The following is a 20,306-nucleotide window of genomic DNA, read 5'->3' as shown; positions in this document are numbered from 1 at the left end:
ATTTACCCCGGGATGTAAACACAAGGACATGATTAGGATTGGGCTATGAATGCACGGGTGGTTACATGTAGGGAAAAAACATTGCCCTACATTCATATGGTGAATGAATGCAGGGCTCTTGAGATAAAGTCAGAGGTTTATTGAGAACAGGATGAATATATGGGTAACTACAGCATAGTTGCTAACACAGTTATCATAAAAAAAGGCAAACTAACATTTACATTAACATATTTAAGAGCTACATTTAAGAGCCCTGTGCCGCCTTCCAAAACAAGTCTTAGAGAGCAAACAAAATATCAGCCACATCCAGGGAAAGGCCTTTTATATGAGCAAGACTTTATGTTGTGTGCCACAATGTATTCAATATTTCCTTCCTTTCTCTCTAGATCTGTTTCTCCAATGATTCAGAAACACAGAGAACCAAACAGGAAGAGGGTAGGAGTGCAAACAATCCCACAAGCCACTGATCCTCACATTGATCCAAACCTTCAAAACCCAACCTCGCAGCTGAGGAGCACAGCGAAACGAAAGCACGTCTTGTTAGGCATTACTGGAGGCATGCTAATTCAATCTGATCAGAAACTGCATTTCTTGACTTCCACCTCCCCCCCAACTTCCTCAGTCAGATGGAATTAGGCTCTCAGGGTGTTTAGCTGCAAGCAGCTGATTCTAAAACATCCAGCTTTAGCATCAACACTACCTGTGATGTTAGAAAATAAAACAAGCTGTATGCCCTATTATGTGTTGTCTGAATTCTCATGTGGAGATGATGTCACCATGGCAGCCCTCCACACTGTGATACAGATGGGTTCCGCTATGGAGATATACCTCGTTTTTCCCCCCGCACACAGCCCTGCTATCACATGGTCTGCTCTGTGAGGCTTTAGCATGTGTGTGGGCGTTATCATTATCCATTCTATCTCCCAGAGGCGACAGCCACAAAACAGCCAGTGATGGAGAATAATACCTCATCAGAGCTGACTGAGGCAGCGAACAGCATGCCCTCGTAGGAGAAAGAGCGTCAGTGGGCAGCCTGAGTGAGTGAGTGTGTGTGTGTGTGTGTGTGTGTATGTGATGTTGTAACAAGAGATGAGGAGCGTGTGTGGGCAGCAGGGGGCACGGTTGGATGGATGGTTGGTCAGTTAGAAAAAAAACCGCACAAATCAACAAACACAGACCTCTCAGCTCAGCTGCCATTTCACCCCCCTTCACTCATCCATGTGTTTTCAGGGTTGCCCACATGCCTAATTTTATCATGATGGGATGTTGTTGCTTCCCTGCATTGCTGTCCTCTTGATCTGATCCCCATTTGAAGATGGAGGATGGTCAGTGTTAGCGGCTGAGTCATAACCAACTGTCAAAACACAGTGTGACCTTTAGATTTCATATCTACAACATTATCCAACATTAAAGAAACATGCAGTGTTTAGAGGTTTAGCGGCACTTTGGGATCCATGACCTTTTATTGACATTTATCAGGAACATGTAGATCCCGAATCATCGGCATCTGTCTTGAAATGCCGGTGGACGAATCAGATGGAAATCATAGCTTTGTAAAAAAACAAACAAGCCAGAAATCTAATTTTAAAAATAAGAATCATGTCACACAGTTGTATGCCTTCATGCACCATCCAAGTTACAGTTTACATCCATGTCTGCGAAAAACATGGACACTTCATACACATCTTCCTCCTGGGAGCACAGAAAATCTCTACAATCTGCAGTTTCACGGTGGGCACCCAAAATTAGTGTCACCAAATCAGTATCTGAGCAAATGTTTCACCCTTCTGTTCCTGAGATATGATGCTGAGTAATGGCCAGAAAAGTGCTTTTCCAGAATACTATGACATCACAGTTGACCTTTGACCTCTTGGATATAAAATGTCACAACTTCATCATTATATCATATTAAATGTTTCTGTGAAATTTAAGCATATTAATTCTTGGCAATAAACATGTTTTATGAGGTCACCATGACCTTTGTCCTTTACCTTCAACCACCAGATTTTAATCAGCCCATTTTTCAGTCAAATGTCTCAAATATGTCCAAGTGGACATTTGTGCCAAATTTGATAAATTCCCTCAAGACCATCTTTAGATATTGTGTTCACAACAATAAAACAGATGCAAAGTCCCAGTGACCTTGACCTTCAAAAACCAAATTCTAATCAGCTCGTAGTTGAGTCCAAGTGAATCTTTCTGTCAGATGTGAGGAAATTCCCTCTGTGTTCTTGAGATATTGCTTTCACAAAAATGAGGCGAATGCAGATTCACTTTTACCTTGATCTATGACCACCACAATATAATCAGTTCATCCTTGAGTGCAAGTGGATGTTTGTGCTTAATTTGAAAACATAATGCCTCTGGCCGCGCCTATCACCAGCACTGAGCCAAAAAAAGTCATCTTCAAGTCACTACAGATCAACACACATTACCTACAGTCGTTTCGTGATGAAGATGAGTCACCACCACTTTAATATAAACATTTCAATATGACCCCTGGAAAAAATGGTTCCCTCCTAAAACATAAATATAAACCAGGGGGGAATTATTATTTCTTGAGAAATCTAAACCAACAATCTGAGAAAAGACATTTTCAAGCTGTTATACTTTATGTCTTTGTTGTGTACAGTGAGGGAATATGTTAGATAATGTTAGCTCCCAAATGGAGGCCAAAATTAAAATATGTAGCTCATGATATCACATCCATGTTATTAAAGGCTGAGGTTATTTCTAAGAAATACCCAAGGTGCTGTAAGCTAAGAACAGATAAGCAGCTGGTTGATGTTGGGATGCAGGAGGTCTGGGAATCAGGGTAGGATTAAGTTTTTTTTTTTTTTTCGTGGTGTGTTTGTATTTATAGTGTGTGGAACAAATTCATGAATTTATTCATCTCTTACAGTAATTTATTTTGCTTCCGAAATCTGCTCACAGACCAGTGTAGAGTCAGGTGCTCTTTTAGTGAGTCATGCAGAAATCTGTTAGCCTTGTTTACACTCCCCATCCTCCTCAGTGCATGGACTGATGCTATCTATAGGTGTGTTACACACTACAACAAACAAAGTGAGTCAGATAACACGGTCACAATTTAATTCCTGCCTCTCCAAAGACTATATACTATAATCTGAGATTTTTACCTAATATTCATCTTGATGAACTTGATACCAGCTCACCCAAAGCCAAAGACTGATTTTTCAACCCTGCACTGTGCCTTATCATGTCAAAAATGCTTTCGGTAGGTGTTGCCATGGTTGTCCCTCAGCAAGATTCTGTATGTTAGATTCATGGAAAGGATCAAAAAGTGAAGCCAGGGAATGAAGTAGGGCTGCACCTAAAGTTTATTTTTTTATCGATTAATCTATTGATTATTTCATCGATTTAATCGACCTCCAGTATGCAGTTTGTATCAAGGAAAAAGGTACAAGGTAGATGTATTACTTCTTATTACTATCCAGTATGAAGCAGTCAGGATAAGAGTCTGCACCTCCAAGTTCGATGCCATGTGTCTCTGCCACAAAACTCTCCTCTTTGATAGGAGAGTTACTTTCCTCACCCTCACCCTCTATGGTCAAGACCATTTTTGACCAAAATAATGAGTCTGTGGATACAGGAGGATGAAATGAGGTGGTTGGGCCCAGCCTAAAAGATGGGGTGGGGAGCTCAGACACCTGGAGGGAGGTCCAAGTAGAGCTGCTACTCCTTCTCTCCCAGTTGAGATGGATGTATTCTTGGAGCCTCCCATTTTCCTTGCTTATTCAACTGGTTAGAGACCCTGGGGTAAACCCAAAATGCACTGGAGAGATTATATACCTCATCTGGCCTGGCAAAGTCTTGGAATCCCCCAGGAGAAGCTGGAAAATGTTGCTAGGAAGAGGAACATCTGGAATACCTTGCCTAAACTGACTGCTACTGCAACTCGGTCCCACGGTAAGCGTAATAAAATGGATGGATGGATGGATTGATAGATGGATGGACGAAAGGATGGTTGGACGTCTTAACAATTAAGACGATGCATTACTGTTTTCTTTTAGAGGCTACAGTCTCTCTCCACCTGTGTCTGATAAAATTACGCAGATTTTCCACCTGCTTTACCCAGACATTAAAGTTTTGACACAGTTTCCTCGGCTGCAGAGGTCAGTCAGCAGTAATAAATCAGATGCAGCCCTTATTTGTATGAATTCCCATTCTCCCCGACCACATTTTGCATCTCAGCATCTAAAAATACGTATTGTATCAGACCAAACATGCAATTTTCAGCCCAGCTGCTCTCCTTCCATTTTACCTGTAGTCTTTGTAAATGAAGACAAATGCAATGTGGTTGCTAAGCATCTAAAAAAATATCATCCTTATAAATATAACCCTTGTATCTAAACAAAGATAGTCCTACATAAAAAAGCCTTGAGACTGCCACATATGTCACCATCACTAGGAGCTGAGAACTCTTCATGTCTATTATTATTCTAAGTTGTCACAACAATGTGAGCATTTGATGATGTAGTGATGTAACTTGCGATGTCTTCACTAAATAATCCACAGAAAAAAAAACCGCCAATAAATACACTGAATATTGACTAACAAATGATATTATGGAAGCACATGTGCAGCAAGTGTAGATTTTTTTTATCTGGAAATTTAAGATCCAACACACAATGGTGATTGTACCTACTATCAGCCAACAAGGGTGGGGTGTTTCTAAAGCCTATCAGCATTTTTTAAAAAAAGGCCTAATTACTAATATCTGTGGGGCAGACCCTGTCTCACATTTGCACCAGTCTAAAAACAGCTAGGCTTGGGCTGTGTCACGGTGTTATGGTATACCAGGATATTTAGAAATCCCCAAAGTATGTTTTTCAATAATGTCATAATTACAGGCGCTTCTCTTTCTATTTAAGTCATTGTACTGTATGTAGTGCACAGCATGCACCACCAGAGCTCAATCTCCATTCTCTACTGATGGAACAGGCAGCTGGGCTGTAAGACACCGCAACACCTAGTGGTGGAGGGAGAAAATACAGGACTGTAAACAGCTGGCAACCAGCAACGGGCAATAACTGCATGTTTTTTACATCAAGACTGATCAATTAAGGATTTATTTGGACCAAACTGCAGTTAGTGATTGTTGGAACAGTGGACTCTCTTGATTAAAAGCAAGAGTAATCAAGATGCTTTAGCTGAGTTTTATTTTGTTTCTCTTGACTTTGGATAAAGTATGTTTTATGATGAGTTTACAAGACAATTAAGTGTTGTCAGTCTTCTGTGATTGAGATCAAGTTGAATTTAAAAGGTGTACAGTTGTATTTCTCGGTTTAATAAGGAAAGCAGATGTGAAAATATTACTTTTCTTTACATTTAATAGGTTTCTATTGTGCCTACACCCCAGTAAAATTTCAGGAAGGTATAAAACATGACATATCACCCAAGCCTACAAGCAGCCTTCTGTAAGTTTTGACCTCAGTTACTGCTGTCATAGCCATCATGGACTTAACTTTAGTTTTTTACATTATATTACTTGATGTCCTCTGTCTTACGTGTGTGTGTGTGTGTGTGTGTGTGTGTGTGTGTTGACTGTGAGCTCTCAGAAAAATGTGTGTTTGGCGTGTGTGTGAGTTTCACTGTCACTCCACTCAGATAGCATTTGACCCTTGACACAAACTCGGGATGAGCCAATCAAAATCTGACAAGTCATTTAGTGTGTCAGTGCCACTTGACTGAACAGCTCTCAGCCAGTCAGGCCTCTGTCGCTTAGTAACACAATCTTGTCTGCACTGAACAGGGGAACTCTTGAATTTCTTTAATGGACCATTTTTTCCCTCCCGTGCTATCGACATGTGGCCTGTTTTTCATTCATTGAGTAAGATTACAGGACATTTGCAAAAGCATGATTAACCAGCTAGGGGTCTCACTACCCGCAAATGATCTTTTTTGAGAACATTTTTATCAAAATGTGAAGAGATGTGCTTCATTTTATCACTCAAGATTGCAAATGCATGCAGCCATGCCAGACACAATGACCTTTTTACCTGACATTACAATATTGTTTTTTAGAATTACACATTGAACCTCAAGTGTATAATTCACATGCAAATACATTAACTGTCATCCAAAAAATCTCTCATCAGTTATAGTTGATATATCTTGCATATATCAAATCATATGATATATTTGACTATATTGGCAACAAAATCTAAATGTAATGATATTTATTAAATGTAATTGGAAGTAATATATCTAATAGTGAACCTATGGACTTAAAGTTCAGTAAACCTTATTTAAGAAACAGTCTTCTTAGCACAGTAATATGCACTTCATTTTATGCAATGCATCTAACTTGCCACATGGGGGCACCTACAGTTCAGCTTCAAGCCACAGGCCACACTAACTAGCAGCATTTAACTGGTATTCTTGTTTCTTCACAAACAAATCGTATAGTAATGTCTGTCCAATGAGGGGGAGCAAGGGAAATAAAATGTAACATTTATATAAGAACATAGAAGCACAAGTGCTTGTACATGTGCGTAATAATAATAATAATTGTATATAATGTATGCATGTGTAGTGAATATTTAAATATTTTATATGACAAAAAAAAATTAAATTTTTTTTTGAAAAATGTTTAATAAATGGGGGCCATCATGTTGGCTGTGCATAAGTGCAAGATGTAGATCAAAGTAAGATGACTGCAACACACATCAGCTGAGTCATGCTGCATCATCTGATACACATATCTATTAAAGCACACACACACACACACACACACACACACACACACACACACACACACATACATACACACATGCACATATGTATGCGCACATGCACACACACACTCCACTGTGTCTCAGAAATCAAAATTTGGAACTGGGGATCCCAAAGGCAAAAAACTAAAAACCTTTGATCTGGCAGCTTGTAAATGCCACAAAACTGTCATTCTCTGACATTTAACCCCATAACTCCCATTTAACTGATTTTACAGTGTTTAAATAAGACATCGAACTGCTGCAGATGGCTTTGATACACACAGCGACTTATGGAATGCTCTGCATTTCTGTTCTAGTTTTTATTTCTTTTCCCTACTTGTCATCATTTTTTTCAATTTCTATAGCCTTAGCAAAGTTGCTTTGGATCACAGTCTTAAATCATCCAGCTCTCTACCCATAGATATTACTAACAGAAAAAAAATGACTTTAGTCAGAATTGCACTGACAACTTTGCTTGATGACCTAATAAATTCTGCTGCTGCAAAGTCTACCACAATACATAATATAAAGTAAAAACTACAGACTTATATTAAAATACCTACAAAATGATCTAGATCAGTGACATTCTTAAAAAAAAATGTTTGTGTAATGCAGGCAATGGTGGTAGCTTGGCTTAAGTCAGTTAGAGGTAGAAGTAAGCCGAAATTAACTATTAGACACATTACATTTCTTCTGCAAAGACATTTTTAATGAGGCATTAATGAGGCAAACTAGTGTCTAATCCACTGCTTGAATATATAGATTTTTTTAAAATTTCTCAGCAGCAAATAAGATACAATAATTTAAATCATTCCATATTGGGTGTATACCAAAAAAATAAATACATTTGTACAGTACTAAAGGTTATGTTTCCGGAAGAGTACAGAGCTAACAGCAGCCACTTGCACCCTGGCTTAGATCTATTTCAAATATGCTATCAGTGAGCAGCATTAACATCTATGCACTCACATTAGTCCAGGCTGAGCTGATTACAGCACCACACAAACAAAACAATGTAGAGCCAAGGCAACCTGTTCACACATACAGTACAAGTGATATTAGCTTCAGAAAGAATCAACCAGTCAGCCGTAAAGGTACTGCCAAAGGTATAAATACGTTTCTAAAATAACTTAACGTTACCCAAAAAGGTGCAGTGTGTAGGATCTGAGGGGCTATATTGGCAGAAAATGGAACATAACGTAATAAATATGTTTTATTTAGAGTATAATCACCTGAGAATTGTTGTGCTTTATCTTAGAATGAGCTGTTTATATCTACATAGGGAGCAAGTCCTTGTCCATGTTGCACCGCCATGTTTCTACAGTAGCCCAGATTGGACAAACCACACACTGGCTCTAGACAGGGCCATTTGTGTTTTCACATCAGCCATAATAAATAACTCCTCCACAACAAGGGCATTTTTTTTTTAAATTTGTAACTGCTTAATTTGGTGTTTGTAATCAGTTAAAATCACCGGGTCCATTTGTTTTGGAGAAGAAGGGATCCCTGAACGTCTAGATCTTAAGTTGTCAGAGAAAAAAAACTGAGTATGCATTAGTGAGGCTAGCGGCCTGTCTCTGACATGCCAAACAGCATAGAAAAAAATGCTGATTTAACACGAAACTGCTCTCTATTCTGTTTTTTTGCTGGTTTTAATCACCTGGTCTGTTTGTTTTGGAGAGGGAGAGATAACTGCGGATAATTCAGCTCCCATTAAAAACTTCTTAAACAATCAACACTGAAGGAATTCTAACTGAAACTTTCAGATGGTTGTAATCTGCAATCCTCACTGCTAGACAGCAAAAAATCTCCCTAAATCTTACACACTGAACCTTTAACTTAAAGACAACTCAGCTTGTATAAAATGTCCACTTACTGACAGAGAGCTGCTGTAGTAACAGAGAAAGCACCAGAGTAGTTTTATTACCATCCTTTTGACAATGACAAAGAACAGTGTGTGATTATTTCTGACATTTTGTACTGTTTCAGCTTTGTGCCACAATTAATTAGATCTGAAAACAATGATTTAGGAAATGGTTAAAGACTTACAGTTTTGAGAGTTTTCGAGGATGTGGATATCCATACTGGCTAAATCACAAAAGCTGAAAACAAGCACTTTAACTCTGTTGTCATTGTATCATTTCACACCCAATGCTTTGAAGCATGGACTCAAACTGAGAGAACATGTGTCACTGTTAAACTACTTGTGGAATGAACTGCATATAGAGAGAGCCTCAGGCTGTCTAACTGTTCCCACCATGGTGAACACAGATGCAGCTGCCAAAGAAGCCTCCTCTCGTAGTCGCTTTCCAGAAACGGTGACGGCAGTGCACTTTTTAAATGGTTAATAAGTGAAAGGCTGAGGATAAATATCACTAAGACAACTTATGGTAACATTGTTCATTGTTACGATCTTAACTTCTAGTGTCACACTGATTTTGTACCGCTATATATGTCAACTTAATCCACCCCCCCTTCTGCTGAAGCATGACTTTTCTACGAGAGAAGCACTTATCAACACTGAGAAAAGTTGTGTGGGGTTTGGATGTAGCAAACCATGAAAGGATCCCCCCACAGATATCACACGCCAAGCAGCCAGTTAGACCAGAGGGGCGAAACAAAACTGAAAGCGCCGGACTAAGAGAGGGAGGAGAGCCGCTATCAGGGTGAGGCTGACCTGACTTGGACTGAGAGCTGTTCCTCTACCAAACCTTCTTCTGGCTAATGTCCGATCACAGGAGAATAAAGTGGATAAGATGTGATTGAGGCTCACTCAGCAACAGGAAATCAGAGACTGCTCTACATCTTTACAGAGACATGGTTAACCCCTAACATCCTGGATCAAGCTATTGCACTGAATGGACTGACCTTGTTGGGAGCCATAAGGACACAAGACTGATGCAAATTAAAAAAATGCACTGCAGGAATTAAATGATGCCACCAGCAGCAACATGCCAAAGTAACCGGATGGAATCTTCATAATAGCTGGTGATTTCAATCAATCATCCTTCAACTCAACAAGATGTAGCAGGATCAAGGACAAATGTAATTTCATTTTTGTACCTTTGTTTAAAAAATTACTAATACATCTACCTTCTACATTCTACCTTAAAGCATCACATCTGACTTTCTCTGTACCAGCTGCTTTACTGAAATTAAAGCATGGGTGTAAGCCAACTTTCTGAAACTGAACTGTGACCAAGTGAAATTAACACCGGTCCCAAACTCCTCGCTGAAACCTCACGTAACTTCTGCCTCACTATCAAAAATATTCAGAGAACTGAATTAAACTTTTCTAATCTCCTTGCTAACTCTGGACCCAGGTCTAGGAATGAATGCGCAATGACTCATGGAGGACACTAACAAAAAGTTTAGTGACAACTGACCAATTAACCCTCTGAAAATGGAGGGACATCAGATTTTCTTGCGCTTCATTCAGAAGCCTTTCAGAAGTATTTTTCTTATAAAACCTGAGTAAAAAGGTTTTTGGAAAACAGGAAAGACAATGAGCAAATTGCAAGAAATTGGTGAAAGGTCACAAGAAAACAATCTGAAAATTAATGTTTACAAAAGGAGAAAGAGAGAGAGAGAAATTATAAAGTTATTGATAAAATAAAAAATGTACAGAAACTATATTTAAGATTATTAGAATTATACATTTTAAAGATGTTACAAAATATATAATATTTGTTTTTAAATTTTAGCACTTTTTTCAGTTGCTTTTTTCCCTTTGTTTGCCAGTTTTTTAGGATTTTTGGAGGGTAAGTTTTTACTAATTTGCTGCAATTTTGAGGGGTCATGTTTTGTTAAGTTGTTCATTGCCTCCCTGCCCTCACGTTTTTGGAGAGAAATCAAGCCGATTCGCTCAGATTTTAAAGGATTAACGCAGGTTGTTCATCACACTGACCAAACATCACACCAATCAAACACGCACTGAGACTCAGTTGTACGCAGTGTAAGGGTTCATGCCACCAACACTGATAACACAGATGCAGCCAAACGAAGCTCAAAGATCACTGGCATCTTCCCTTTCCTATTTGCTTGTTTCGCTCTTTGGTTGAAATCTCCTCTGTTGACCCTTTGCTTAGGCTCAGTCAGAACTCTCCTGAAATCCACACCAGACGAGCTAAAAGCTGACATCCAGCCAGTTTGAGAGAAAAAAAAAAGTTTTGAATTTAACAAACTCTAAACGCTGTCACAGCATCTCCATCACCACAGTCAAGTGGGGGTGAACAAAGACGTAATCACCCTGCTGCCTGCACAGAGAGGCAGATTGGCTCAAGCCGGGCCTTCCCACGGGACTGATTGCAACCAGAAAAACAACCAAGAGTGCCTGAGAGCTCCAGGAAAGGCCCACACAAGAATCTAATGCCCTCTCTGTTTTGGAGCATTTTTTTCCCCTGGCTATCTGAATCGTCAGGTGAAACTTCACTTTTACCTGTGACTGAGGGTTGATGCAGAAGTGCACTCAGACAGCACAAACCACCATGAAAGCCAATAGTCCTGTCTTCTATGAAATGCAAATCTGCAAGCAAACCATACATATATGTGTGGATATATTTCCACAACTATTAGATATCAAAATATGGTTGTGCCTCTGTGACGCTTCATCATCCCAGCTGTGCATTTATTATGTACATCTGAAATGGCAATATTTCACACAGGCCACTTTACATTGACTACATTCATGAAAACCATTAAGTTATCATTATGCACGAATATCAAATGCTAAGACTGAAATAACATGGTGTGTGTGTTTTTACATTTCCATAGCCAAACCTAGTTTCACAAAATAAAATTAAAAACATTGTTACAAATGTGGTGGTGTGCACCTCAGTCATGAGTGGAGAAATTTGATTTGGCATTTAAATATGGAGTCATTTAAAAACTTGGTTGGCCTTATTGTAATACTCACTTTGGTAAAAGGTGACAGGGTTTCAAAATATCATAATTCTTCATTTTACAATTATTTCTTTTAATGAGTGAAAAAGGGTTTGAATTCAATACATTTCATTTCCAGTTTGTTACATATTTATTGTTTCTCCAAGAAATCATTTTTTTGTGACCCAATTATGTTTTAAATAACTATCCACAAATACACTGCAGCCATATACAGCCATATAACATGAATTACTGTATTCCCACCCACACAACACAATGCATACAGACACATGCACCAAGACAGGAACACACACCGCTGCCTGATCCCCACCCACAGACACATACATACATAAACACAAAGTTGTGCGCACACACACACACACACACATGCAAACACACACATACACAACACACACACACACACACACACACACACAATAAACAGGACAGGATGAATTTGCTACACGGGTTCCTTAGAGGTATGGGTGCTGGGTGATTTGTGACTCAAATCTATAGAGAGTCATAGATTGAGCTCCAGATCAAATTTTCACAGTTTCTTTTGTTTTCCTTTCAGTACTTAAGTCATATTTCATTTAAGTTTTCCATTTTTGAAGAGAACTTGCTTTCTTATTTTTCCAGTTTTGCAATTTAAGTTTCCTCTAAACGACAGAGGAAAAAGGTATTAGGTATTTTATTTTTCCAACATTTTGGAAAAGACAAATTGTAAGTGAAAAAACACAGCTGCAGGTTCTTGAAATCAATCTAGAAAATGTGCTGCTGTTTCTCCTAAATATCATAATTCATGTGTATTTTTCCCAAACATCCATGGTTTTTCCATGTTATTCTCCACCGCACAGGAACAGATCAGTCACCGTACAGTGTCAGAGGGGTCTGATGGACCTACAGAGGGCTGCTGTGGCCGTACCACCGCAGCAGTAGACTGCTTCAACCACCAGCCAGTACAACCCGACTGCCAGACGCTTTCTGTCGGGGACAGCTGGCCTTACATGCCATGACAGTGTTATCGTGAGGCGCCAGCAGAGAAACTGGAATGAGGCCCTGGACATCCTAAGGCTAGAGGAACTGTTCCTCTGTGAAACCCTAAACGTCACAGACCCATCACTCCTGACTCCTCTACCCTGTACACCTACACCTCTCTCTCCACAGAGCTGCCAGCAATATGTAGGTGCTAATAGAGGTAATGGACAGAAAGCTAATTAATACAACAGCCTGCTATCCCGAAAAAAAAAAAAAACAAAAACAAGAAAAAACTCCTATTGCCCCATTTTTCTGAAAATACACTACACGCTCTCCCAAACAGAAGCATGTGGCTGATTAGTAGTATAAAGAATGACATCAGACTCTTCCACTCTAAATGGCATGTTTTTCATTATTCCAACACACGTGTGGAGTTGTTGATGTCATGTGAGGTGTGTTCAGTGCAGAGATCCGTTCACATTGATGTCAGAAATGGGTCACAAAATCTGCGGTATATGATAATATCTTGAGATCCTCATGTACACAGATCCACAAAAACAACCAAAAACGCTGTAGTATGCACGCCAGGCCAGTAGTTGGCAGTTTGACTTTTTAATGACACACCATAAAAGAAGTAAACCACATACCTGCGCAAAGACCTGCACATTGCCAGTTTACACGGTGACACAAGGGGTGGTGGTTTCAAAAGTTTGTGTTTTCAGGCCCCCAAAACATCGTAGTCATGTGGACGAAAGGCCAGACAGCAACAAAAGTTTAACGCTTCATGCAAGAACCATTACCGTATAAATGGTTGGATCAGGGGAATCAAACGAAATTGAGCATCAAACCTTGTAATATGAACGTAGCCTTACAATGACTCTCAGTGCTGTATCCACTCATTGTCATTACTGTTCTAATTGGGCTTCAGCGGTATCACGGTATTACAGTACACAGAGAAAAAAAGACAGAGAGTGTAGATGTCCCACTAACAGCTAGAGGCCAAACATTTCAAAATGTTTTTTAACCACCAGAGCAACCAAGGGACTTAACTGCCAATCCTTACAACCCGACACTCCAGTTTCACCAGCTAAAACATCTCTATCTATAATGAACTGTAATATAGCTCATACAGCACACTGGGGGACACTGCACAGTCAGTTATCAAGCGAAACAAAAACATCAATATGAAACATATTTCCTTATTCTCCCTCTGCACTAATCTATGCAATTCAAGTTTTATCTCAACCTCCAGTGTAAAGTGGAAGATACAGAACACATTATATTAAAATGATCATTATGCTATTTATGTCACAACCAAGAGAGCAGTGGAAAGTAACTCAGTGGAAAGCTAAAACAGCCAGTGGTTGTTGATGTGACAGATCACCAGCCAGTTACTCCATTAACCAATACAAGGCGAGCCTAACAGGAAATATCTTCCATCTAATACATTCCATAAATTTAAAGAACATGTTGGATGGAAACATTTCTAATTACACTGCATATAAGAAATGGAACAGGCTGTAAAATCAGAGAAGCAGGAGACAGTTTCATTACTGTTGCATATGTAGCTCTCAGTGTGTTTAAACTTACAGTGAAGGATGTTGTGGCAAAGTCATTAAGGAGTTCAGGTATTTTTCATCCAGATTATAATATCTTTGCCCTATCAAACTGCACTGCTGCCTTTTGTTCTTTTTAGCTGACTTTATTCTGCACTTTTGAATGTGTTTTCAGTTCATCTTGATACTGTTTTCTTGGCCACACTGCCCTTGAAGAGGAGTCTTAATCTCAGTGGGATTTAAATACAGTTTAATAGAGATTAAACAAGTAAAACCTTTGTGCCGATATCTTACAAATACACTGGGTTCCCAATTTGTCACGTTAATTAGCTGAAGGGCTTATAAGAAAGGTACAATAAAAGCCTGAACATTCTGATAACTTGTTTGCAATCACATGACTATTTTGACCAAGAGGCAACCTCTGAGGCTAATATTTAAGGGATGGGCTGCTTAAATTTTCGGCAATCTGAAAGACATTGCTACCAGTCGCTGTACTTAATGAGTCAGATCCTCCGCTCGCTTCTCCATAACGCCAGCCTCTTGTTCAAATATGGTCACCTCTGGATAAAAAACAACAACAAATTTGCGAGGGCCAAAACTCTGAGCCCGAGGCTTCAAAATGACACAGCCATGCACAATTATTAATTTATATATGAATATTAAAACACTGCCAGTCTTATATAATATATGGGCAAATATTATTAATATATGTTGCATATAATAATTATTCCAACCTCAGGTGGAGACTGATTGTTCAGTTCAATTGTTGTAAACTCTCGGGATGAGGCCTCTAAACCCAGAATACAGAGGAACGATCAAGCCCTCAGGAAGTACGCCAGGCCCTGAAGCCAATATTACACAGTGCCCAAAAGTGAATTGACACCGTCCGGATCCGTCACGTGTTGCTCATGGGCTCAGACAGACATTTTCCAACTGACTTTCATCAGGACAGAGACGTCTGTAAATCAGTGAATGATTTTTTTTTAAACATCAAAACCTCCACGAAATGACTCATGTCGCTAATCTAAAATTAATCCATCCAGTTTGATAACATTTGGAAAGTCTAAAAGAGCCTAAAGAGAGAAAAGAGAGATTACATTTTTTGACCGCCATTTAAGGTAGCAAAGCGCTAAACCAGAGTTCAGCCGCTCCGCCGGTGGAAGTTACTTGTTTGGGCACATTTGACCAACCTAAGTCTCCAGCACACATGCCTCACAGGGCTGCAGATCCAGGTATTCTATACCAAGGAAAAGAGCTTTTGTGCTTCATGCACAAATGAGCAGCTCTCATAGAAATGAACGGGCCCGGCCTCTATGGCTGTATCCTGACTTTCTTAATACATCCACAGACGGGATATGCAAATGATGGTTTTTTTTCTGCTGCCACATTTATCAGCAGCCAGTCATTTGTACACTGTGATCGGTGAGATAAGAATGTTTCATGAATAACACGTGTACCTTATCAGAAGATGATTTCCCTGCTGAGATTGATAAATGAGGGCCAATACATTTACCTACATCTCAAGGCATGTTGAGGCATGTTTAACACACTTTAGTGTTAATGGTTTACCTTAACTGACAGCGACCCTTCAGACATTTGCTGCTGTTTCTCAGTGGTTTTTTTTTTTTATTATTATTTATTTTTATTTACCTTACTCCTCTCCTTTTTGCTTTTCAGGAGGCACAGTAGCCCTTGATTTTTCCAAATTTGATTGATAGAAAAAGCTGTAAACTGCAAAACCCATAGGCATCTGACCAGTGTTGGTAGTCTCTGCCTCCAGTGGCCTGCCCTCCATCTGGACAGCACACCGGTTTACGATGACATATTCAAAGAAGCCATTAAGACCTTCCAACATAGGGTGTCAATCAGTCTCCAAACTTTTTGAAAGTGCAAGCGTTCTAACCTGAGATTCGTCCTCAGTGCCACTGTGTCTCTTCTTCAGCTTCTCTGACAGAGTCTGTTTCCACCTGCACACAGTAACTAGTGAGGGCCATTTCACTGGGCTCAAATTGAGATTGAGCCCCATGCTGAGGCTCCCCAGGTCCGGGGCCCAGCCTCGCAGCATGTCCATGGACAGTCTTTTCTTGAGGTTTCCCAGGCCCTCGGAGCATGGAGGGGACAGGAGGTTTGGAACACTCCCTCCATGGAAAGGGTAGCCCAGAGATGAGTTGGTCATCATGCTCTCCCATTGTCGCCTCCCAATGAAGCTCATCTTGAACCTGGTTTTGTTAATCCAAATGTACCCTGACTGACAGCCAACAGGTCAGACAGCTTCTACAAACAAGCAGGCATCCTGTTTTAGCAAAGATACCCCAATAAAGAAAAAAGTTATTTCCCACAACATCTTCAAAAGTAAAATAATCCGTGGATCAGCTGGACCTCCAGATACCAGCTTACACTGTTTTTAAAATCAACTTCTCATCCATGAGAAGAGTTTATGTGGATTAGAGGCTCTGCGTCGGACACATCTGCCCCCTTTACAGCTGTGTTTTATTGTGACAGCGCATTCTGTACATGGGAGGACTTTAGGACAATGGGTGTAGTGGAGCTGCCGAGGACAGATCGCTCTGGGGGAGTGTAAGCAGGGGGAAACACTTGCGACACATACTCAATATATCTGATTGGGTGAGAGCTGCAGTGGCTGGGCCACAGACGTGGATCCGATTGGATTAGGCAGGGGAGAGTGCTAGCTGCTGGAGCCCACTCATATAAATCACATGGAGGCATAATTAATGCCTGAGGGAAGTCAGCTCTGTCAGGAAGCCAAAACTAGATTAGAGACAGATCAATGGAGCACGTCAGGAAAAGAGGTGGAGCAACAGCACCAGGCCACAAACAAACACACGGCCACTCAAACACACCGTAATGAGCAAAAAACAAATGGAAGCAGTAACGGAGTCGCTGCAGTGGGAGGTAAATCAAATACCCTGATGAACACTGGCTTGGGGCTAATTGAAAATGTTCAGAATAGAGCAGCTTTAACCTTTTGTCTCAGTCTTTTGTGATTGGAGCAATCAGACAAAAGAGGCTCGGCCAGAAAAGAGAGATGAGCAACTTCATCTACCTGCACTGTAAAATCTGACAAGATTATTTTACTTCAAATAATCCTTGAAACCACATACCTTGAAAAAGGAAATTAAATATAACTATAAATCTTAAAATCTAAAATCGAGCATCCCTAATATAGTAATCTTTTCTCTAGTGAAATTAACCCTTTGAAACTTAAGCAAATTGGTTTAATTTCTTTCAAAAAAAAAACTGGAGGAAGGCAATTAAGAATTTTGGAGTGAACATTAAAAAAAAAACAAAAAAACAGCAACTAATTCCTAAAAGAGGTACAAGATAATTCCCTGAAAATTACAAAAAAGAAAAAAAAAGGAAAAATGAAACAAAAAAGTAAAGAAAATAACAACAAAAACAAACAAGAAAAAAAAAGTACTTACTCATAATAATAATAATTCTGTAACATCATTTTCAATATACATTGGTATAATTATTATAATTATAAATATAGTTTTGTCTAGCTTATTTTGAATAATTCTAAATCTATTACTTTCTTGCAATTTGTGGGACATTTCTTGCCATTTCTTCCTCATTGCCTCCCCCCCCATGTTTATGAAAAAAAAAGAAAAAGAAAAAGAAAAGAAAAAATAGTTTTTCCAGATTTTAAATGGTTAACAAATTATTATGCAAACTTTTGTCATGATGGCCCACCAGCAGATGGACACATTAAATAAAATGCTTTCCAGCATAAAAATTCATTCATTATTCAACATAAGAAAAATACTTAAACTTATTTTTTGCATTTCATTTTGTCAATTACAAATAATTTTTTATGTATTGTTTTATTGTGTTTATTGTATGCACAGATGTACTTCTGCTGGCTGCACAAGAATTTGCCCCTTGGACAAATTCAATACAATAAAGATTTCTTGAACTTGAACTTGAAATTGCATAAAATATCAGATTGTGATATTGGCAGAGAGCAGCATGATGGCCAATCCGGTATTTCATTTTAAAGCCAATATCTTAGCCAGTATACTTTATATCTATGTGGTAAGTTTATCTGAAATGTAGCTGCATTTGCTCATTTATTTATCTAAAAAATGACAAGTGAAATTACTTGCTCTCTTTAAGTGCTGGTGACTTCAGTAAACCAAGTTAGTCTGCAGAAGAGGGTTTTGCCGATGATGAAGTTAGAGATCTCAACTCCTTTGTTAACATGCTTAAGAAAATACTACTATGACTGACTAGTGTGCAACCAGCAGAATACAGATATATAGCACAGTAAACTTGGTTTACTGAAGTTGCTAAAACTCAGAGAGATTGATTTGATCAAACTTGTTATTTTTAAATTGCAACAATTTTATAAAATTGAGTACATATGACCAGATTTTAACTACACCATTACATATAACACACATTAAAATTAATAGTTAAATCTATTTAACATTTTCAAGGTAAGTGGTTCTTGAGTTTTTTTTAAAAGGTTAAATCAACTTGTCAGATTTAACAGTGTGTCTGTCTCTTCCTATTCTTTTGTCTCTCACTTTTTGTGCTCCGTCTCATTCATTTGCTCATTTGTCAGTGACCTCTTCTCGCTCCTGCAGCCCACGACCATCTGCCTCCCACACACACACCCTCCTCTCATTTTCTCCCTGCCTGTCTTCCGGTGGATCGGGCTACAGGAAAACACGCGGATGTTAGAACAACTCCGACCCGAGGCCCGAGCTGCCTGGAAGCAGCGGTGCTCTCTGCTTCAGCATTGGATGACTGCAGGATTAGACTCGCCTGGTGTGACATTGATAACTTGCAGGTACACATAAAAGAAGGTGGAGGGTAAGCAGAATGTAAAAAGGGTGCTGTGCTTGCAGCAGACATGTTGACAGGCTTAAAAAATATATATAGGAGAAAAAAAGTCAAAAAGAAAAGCCCATCACACGCTGCCATGTTTCTATGTCACTCGCTTCTCCAGATGCTTGACATCGGGCCCTCTCAAAAATACCCACCAGGCTATCAAGCTACTGGAGTGCACATCCATTATCGAATAGAGCTGGTTCCCACGCAGCAAATGGCTGCTTTGCCACCGGTACATCATGAGAGTAACAAGCACAGGAGAGTAAAAGAGAGGTGGAGAGAGAGAGAGGGAGAGATTTGGAATAGAGCAAGTTAATCCATGAGAATGGAGGTGGAGGAGAGAGGCAGAGGAGCAGGGAAATGGTATGTGGGGAAAAAGGGTCTCGAAAATGTCGAATATCAGTAAGCAGAGCCAAAAAGGTTTTATCTTTACATAGGACAGACAAAAGCAAAGCAAAACCAGTGAGTAGAATTTGTGGAGCAGTAATCTGCAAATGTTTGATTAAAAGAAAAAAAAAAAACCAATTTATTATTTTGGTACTTTGCTGTCTATCACCTAATGGACAGTCCTTTAACATTTAAAGCAGCATAAAGCAGTTTAGCAATAAATGCTCCAAAAATTGCAATACAAGTAGATTTAGAAAATTATTTTAAAAAAAAGAAACAAAGGAAAAACATGCAGAGAAATACATCTATAAATATAAATCTAAAATTGTGCATACTATGGTTTTATATATTACTATATTCATATTATAGTTTTTAAGCATTTTTAGGTCATTTTTTCTTCTTTTTTTAACCTTCCTGTTTTATTTGTTTGCTTGTTTTTTTGCCAATTTCCTGGTATTTTTTGTGTAGTTTTTTATAAATTTGCATCATTTCTTCTTAAGTTTGCCCAGGTTTAAAAGAGTTAATTAAGTCTGATTGGTTAATATTTACACCCAAGCAAACAATAACAAGGGGAAATAGATGCTTCTTCTTCGGTGTCTGTGAGTCCAGTTTACTGTAAATCCAGTTTGAAATAAGCAATGCAACACTAACTGCTCAGCTGGACACAATGCTAACAAAGACTTGAAAGGAGCAGGGTGGTTCATGGTGATGAGAGGGTGAGTGTGTTTGAGGACGCTCTTGGAAACAGATGTCTGTCAGGTGATGCTCTCAGTGAGCACTGTTTCAACATGACAATTACCATACCATTCACACTGAGATAAAGCTGCTTCATGTCAAACTCACACTGCCACAACAGTTAAAGGGACAGTTCAGCACAAAATAAAAAAAATATATACAGTATGTTTTTCCT

At 39.1% G+C, this 20,306-nt stretch overlaps 1 protein-coding gene across 38 annotated transcripts in view; it reads right to left on the bottom strand.

The window, feature by feature from the left end:
* Positions 1–20,306, bottom strand: part of dlg2 (discs, large homolog 2 (Drosophila)) — a 259,394-nt gene that overhangs the window by 76,603 nt on the left and 162,485 nt on the right. The window contains exon 1 of one of the 38 annotated variants that reach the window (XM_088088598.1): positions 16,056–16,618. The exons of the other annotated variants lie outside the window; for them this stretch is intronic. Coding sequence (XP_087944724.1) covers positions 16,056–16,364 — 309 coding nt within the window. The 5' untranslated portion in view covers positions 16,365–16,618. Of the gene's footprint in view, positions 1–16,055; positions 16,619–20,306 lie in introns of those variants that run through there. 38 annotated transcript variants of the gene reach the window in all.

Source organism: Plectropomus leopardus, chromosome 15 (assembly GCF_026936395.1).
Source record: "Plectropomus leopardus strain MGB_pleo_1.0 chromosome 15, ASM2693639v1, whole genome shotgun sequence".
Lineage (NCBI taxonomy): Eukaryota > Metazoa > Chordata > Actinopteri > Perciformes > Serranidae > Plectropomus > Plectropomus leopardus.
The sequence above is the reverse complement of the archived record's forward strand: the minus strand, read 5'-3'. Positions and strand labels throughout refer to the sequence as shown.